This window comes from Drosophila simulans, chromosome 3L, assembly GCF_016746395.2.
Source record: "Drosophila simulans strain w501 chromosome 3L, Prin_Dsim_3.1, whole genome shotgun sequence".
Lineage (NCBI taxonomy): Eukaryota > Metazoa > Arthropoda > Insecta > Diptera > Drosophilidae > Drosophila > Drosophila simulans.
The window spans coordinates 1,096,788-1,102,787 of NC_052522.2; the positions used below are offsets into that span (position 1 = coordinate 1,096,788).

The 6,000-nt window shown below is 51.7% G+C and overlaps 1 protein-coding gene across 8 annotated transcripts in view; it reads right to left on the bottom strand.

The window, feature by feature from the left end:
* Nucleotides 1–4,981, bottom strand: part of LOC6736283 (protein bric-a-brac 1) — a 57,267-nt gene extending 52,286 nt beyond the window's left edge. For 3 of the 8 annotated variants that reach the window (XM_039293081.2, XM_039293076.2, XR_005543884.2), the window contains exon 1: nt 2,179–4,980. In XM_039293081.2, coding sequence (XP_039149015.1) covers nt 2,179–3,714 — 1,536 coding nt within the window. In that variant the 5' untranslated portion in view covers nt 3,715–4,980. Of the gene's footprint in view, nt 1–2,178 lie in introns of all 8 variants that reach the window. The other 5 variants (XM_039293077.2, XM_039293078.2, XM_016170514.3 and 2 more) reach the window with 3 other exon arrangements.
* Nucleotides 4,982–6,000: the final 1,019 nt, after the last annotated feature.

A 6,000-nucleotide genomic window follows, 5' to 3' on the forward strand; every position in this document is an offset into this window, starting at 1 on the left:
ATTAATCACCAGAAAGCAAGGGGCCCAGACATCCAGAACTGAGACCCCTGGACCACGACGACTGACACTTATCGGCTTTATCTGCTTATGGCGGGGAGCGGAGGAGGAGTAAGTCGAGGTGCATCCACACAAACATATAAATATAAATGGAAGGAATTATAAATATTAAAGAAGCTGGTGAATCGCTGGCCGAGGATGCAGCCCATCAATATATGACTTTTACACGTGGAAAAGTGAATTCGTATATCGATATGAACTTGCATATTTCCATGTGCTCGAAATAATGGAGTTATAATTTCAAGACTCAATCTTCAGTGGATCGGCAGAATTTATTACTCATTTTATATACCGAAATTTCAAAGGTTTGCACATTTTTTTCGGGTGCATCTGTGGCGTTGCCTTGCTGCGATAGCCGCGAAGCAACGAAAAATGCATCAGTTTTTAATAATAAATGAAATGTGTGAATAAACGTTGGGAAATATATGACGGTGATGGGGAAATGGGGAGAACAATCGGAAAGGCAAACAGCGGGAAAGCATAAACACGGCCGGCAACACTAATACCCAGGCAAACAAACAAAGATGCAGATACAGATGCCGCGGCGGATTCAGATTCAGATGCAGATGCAGATGCAGATGCATTTTCCAAAGAATTTCTAAGCACATAAAAAGCAAAGCAAACGGTCAGTTGGGAAAATATTTAAAAAAGCATAAAAACAAAATATTTATTGAAAAGAGACGCTAACGAGCCAACGCCGCGGCGATCAGAGGCAAACGGACCGACAGACAGACGGCTTCAAAAATTGAGCACATGAGCAGGCTAATGCACATGCACATGTGTGCATAGCTGGCTATTTGATTAATGCACTCGAAAGCGACAATAAACACGGAACACGGAACATGGAACATGGCCAAGAACCGGCCAGAAAAGGAGTCGTCGCACTGGGACCTCTTCTGCGCCCAGACAAACAAATAGCGCATTCCGATTGATCCCGGACCGGGCAACTCCTCATCGGATGCATGTGACTCTGGATTCTCAATGGAGCCCCATCGCCAGAGATCTGGGCTCTTGAGTGAACGTCGTCGACGTCTATTGGATAAATAAATACAAATTTTTATTAAAGTGCGAATTCTGCGGTGAGCTCGGTGCTAATGCAGTCGCAGTCCAACTCGAACCGGTCGCTAAGCAAAGCTGACAAAAAATACGGGCTTACTTAATAGTCGTAAATATTCAGATACAATGTTTTTAGGCAACTTATTGAAATACATTTATGGAGCAAAGCCACATTTGACCTATAGATATCTTCATATATTGCAAGCGCATCTTAAGATCATTAAATAATTTTTTTAAATTTTTAATGATTCAAGATTCAATCTCAAGAAGAGAAATTTACATTAAAATCCAAATACTGAATCTATCGATTCTAGCCCCAGATATTTCCTGTGCAGACCCATTCCGTTGTTGCCCTAATTGAAGCACACTTAGGGAACCACAACAAGTCACAAAATGCTCCATAGATCGAAATCAACCGCAGGCCACAGGAATTTCAATCACCTCTTCGTCGCCGAAGCGTTCCGGTGACTGCTCCCCGAGAACCCGAGAATCGGGGGATCTGACCTGAGAAGGGGTAAATATGTGGAGCAAATCTCCGCGGGAAGAAAGAGCGGCCGAGGAGAGCAAACAATGGTCGTGGAACGTGGAGCACGTGAATGCTGTCAATCATTCCGGGCAATGGGCACTCTGGCGGTGGGGTGGGGAGTTCCACAGAGCGCTGGGACCGGAGCTCCGCATTCCGCGCTGTGACGTCACGACACGAGGCGAAATGCCGCCGGCAGAATTCGCAGCCGAAGATTGAAGATCGCCGAAAGGCGCGCGAATCGTGAATCAAAACAAACCGAGGCAAAAGATCGGATAATGAATGGGAGAGAGATATAGAGGGAAGCAGCGCTGCGACAGCGCAGTGGCAGCGCTGCAGCAGCAGAAGAGAGCTCCAACGCGCTCTCTCACTCTCTCTCTTTGTAGAATTGAAATTGCAGAATTGAAGAGTCTTCTCTTAACTGGCATATGTACTAACTTAGATAACGATTCACTACAGGTAAATTTGAGGAAGATGAAATGTAAATATAGATAATTCCCCATTCGGTAAACGTGCAATTTAAGTGGCTTTGATTCACTCACCCTTTCTTCCTCTCGGATCATCTCGGCGATCCCTGGCTTGATCTCCAAGTCATCGGCGAGCGAGGATCCCCCGCCTGAACCCACTCCGCCTGCACCTCCTCCTCCAACTCCCCCACCGCCAACTCCACCACCGCCATGGTGGTGCGGCGGTGGAGGCGGTAGGCGTGGCTCGGTGGACGGACCAGGTCCCAGGCCACTCAGTTCCATGGCAGCGGCCATGGCGGCTGCGGGTCCGAGGGAAAAACGGGAGTCTCCAGCGGGCGATGGCGGGTGGTGGGCTGATCCAGCGCTCTGGGAGGGATGTGGGGCGGGTGATGCGTGGTGGTGCGGGTGCAGGGGCAGGGGCAAAGGAAGCTGACCCTGCTGCTGTGCCTGCTGCTGCTGGGGGCTCTGCGAATGAGGTCTCGAGGATCGGGAGAGAGGTCCTGGCGTGGCAGCCGGCGATGGCATGTCCAGGGCATGGATGGCGGTCTCCAGGCGCCTCGTGGCTCCCGCTGTGGAGCCACTGCTCAGTGGTGGTTTGGGTGGAGGTGTCATCAGCGAACAGTCCCTCTGTCTCTCTCTTTCCTTTTGCTCCAGCTCCATCCTTTCGGCGGCTATCAGGCTGCTCAGTGGACTGGGTGGTGCGGGTGGATTGAATATTGTGTCCGCTGAGGGCCACCGGCGCTTTCTCACGTTCCTGCCCTGCTGCCGCTCCAGTGGGGAAAGCCTCAGCTCAGCGGGATCCCAGTCCGAGGTGCGTAGCTTCTTCTCGGGCTGCATGAAGGCCAGCAGCTCCTCGGCCTCCCGTTCCCTGTCGTGTTCAGTTCTGGAAGTTGAAGTACTCTCCTTGGGCGAGGAGGGCATTCTCTCCGACGAAGCAGCAGCCGCGGCTGCCGTAGCCGCCTCCATGTGGGTCACATCCGCCAGACCGCGCACTTTCAACATCTCAGCTATCCTGAGCAGAGGACCTATCTGGTCCTGGCTCACGTTGATCTCGCCGCGGTACATGAACTCCACAATGGCCTTGAGATCCGACCAGTTTACGTCCCGCATGATCACAATGGGATGCTGGCAGGGCGTCTCGGCCAGAAGCGTTTGGAAGTAGGGCGAGCAGGCGGACAGGACCATCTTGTGGGCCTTCATGGAGCGACCATCGCAGGCCAAGGTCACGTCCACGAAGCACTCGTTCTGGAGCAGCTGGTCGAAGATGGTGGTCAGGTTCGTCTGATAGTTGTTCCAGCGCAGGCAGAATTGCTGGGAGCTGGAACTGGGCGAGGCCACCGAAGAACTCCTGCCCTGTGGCGAACTCACGGGCGATGATCCTCCCCCTCCGGCTCCAGCATGACCTTGACTCTCCTTGTCCTCGTCCTTGGCTCCGCCAGTGGGTGAAGTGCGATCCTCGCTTTTGATACGCTTCTCCTCCTGCTGAGTGGGCGAGCTCCTGTTACTCTTGGGCGAATCGGCGCCCGATCCCGTCCCCTTGCGCTGCCTCTGGGCCACTGGTCCCTGTTCGGGCGCCACGCCGACATTCGTCTCCGCCTGCGCCGACGCCATTTTGTCTGCAGCTGATCGTTGATCGTTGATCACCGGTGATCGTAAACGTTACGCGATCGTTATTCGTTACGCGACTCGCTCTTCACATAGCGTTTAAGAAGGCATTCAAAAATATCCGCGACAATTACGACGCTCAACTGAGAGTGGGCATGTACATGTGCGTATCTGTGTGCGTGCCAGTCTCTGTGTGTGTGTGTGTGTCTGGGCGTGTGTGTATGGGTGTTTAACGTATTCGTTACGTTACGCGCACTACGTGGCCATTTGGCAATTAGCCCGCCTCGTTCTTTCAGTTCGATTCGGTTCTCGTCGTCGTGTCCAGTGTTCAGTGTGTGCTTTCAGTTCCGTTTCTGTGTCGGTTTCAGTGTTCTATGGCTGTATTGGCCAACAAACAGGGCCAAAAGTCTTCTCAGCACGAGCGTCTGAATTAGACTGAAATCGTTTTGCACATTTTGATACGGAAAAACTCAAAACAAACTTAACACACGACGACGACGATGGCCCACGACGACGTGGATGTGGATGTGCGGCTGTGGATGTGGCTGTGCCAGTGCCTGTGCCTGTGGAAAGCTGAGGGCCGTCGAGGGGCAGGCAACGTTGATGTTGCAGCAACGGCAACGGCAACAGCAGAAGCGGCAGCAACAGCAACATCAGCAGCAACTGCTACTGCTACTGCTTTGTAGTTGTTGCTCTCAGGCTGCGACTGAGTTCGCGACGAAGTTGCGAATAGTTCGCGAACTGCTCTGCCGGCGCTGCGAAAGGAAAATGCGACGGAGGCAGCGCGGCTTGGCTGAGAACCGACGGCAGAGACAACGACCGAAGCAGCGGCGAGCCCGTTGAAAATGGCTGAAAACGGCGAGCTGTAGGCGCCAAAAAACGCCGGCTAACGGCACCGCATTCCTTTGCTCCTGCGCTGCGTTTTGGCTCTCCTCGAGCTCAACATCGGAATCGGCTTCGCTCGTCCTTCGTCCTTCGTCCTCCGTCGGCCTGCTCGACGCACTCGAACTCGTCCTCGTTCTCGGCCTCTCGCCGTTGCAACCCCCAAAATTTTGGCGCTTTGCCGCCGCACAACTACCGTTGCGTAAAAAGGATGCGTCGCTGCAAGTGGCAAGTGTGCGTGCGTGAGGAAACGGAAGTTGCCCCGAACATGCAGCGGAGAGCGACGGCGATTGCGATTGCGATTGTGAGTGCGAGTGCGGATTCGAGCTTAGGCCTAATATTTTTCGGAGGTGCTGGGCAGGAGAGGGTGTGGACGAGCCCCACCGACCACTACCCCTGGCTCAAAACAGAGGAACGCATCTAGGGGGTCCTCAGGAATTGGAAATGCGGCGAAAATATGGCTGAGTTGGCCGATTATTTAGGTGCCAATTGATGGTATATACTTATATCTTATGAATGTTCTTTTCTAAGATAAAATTAAATATTCTAACTAATATTTAAATTTTGGATTTAGTCTATGAATGGCTCAGTATATTGTGAGCAGTGGATAGTAGTGATCATTAGGTCTTTCGAAACACATTCCTCTCTCTTTCTATTCTCCCCAAGCCATAACTCTTTCTCCCTCACGCATTCCTCATCCGACTGAGAAACAAAACTCGGCTGAAAGATGCTTCATTAATTAGTTCCGTTCGAGGGGTACCCCACTCAGCCCCCTCCCCCATCGAAAAACCAACACGAAAAACTCTCTTCGCAGTCGACGTCGCTGCCAGTCGTGCATTGTAAACAAATGCTTAGGCGAAATCAAGATGTGCGGCGAATTGGCTCTCTCTTTTTCGCGAGAGAGATGGCTGGTGCTTTTCGCCTAAGAGACGTTTCTCTTTCTTTCAGCTGCACCTGCAGTTTTCCACTAGTTTTTCTCGCTCTCTTCATGAGGAGGGGTTGGGGGGCATTTGCGGGTGGTGAGCGGCCGAAGGGGCGGAGGGCGGGGCACTATCGTTTGAGACTGGTCAGCCTCGGTTTCGCGCCTCTGTGTGGGTGATGCCGTGTATGTGTTTATGATTATTTTTGTTATTGCCTTGCGCATTTATAATATGCGAAAGATAAAATAAAAAACACAAATCTAGCAAAAATAATAAATTCTCGCAAGTGCGAGCGGGACGAAGCTACATATCAAGGTGAGCGAGCGAGAGGTGGCGAGAGGGGTCCACTACAGCCAGTCATAAATTATGCATAATTTTTTCGTGACTGGCAAATGGCGGCTGCTTTTCAGTTTGGTTACATTATAATAAACATCGGCCATGAATCGAATCGCGAATCGCGAAAAAGGGGCACAAATACGCGATCGGCAGG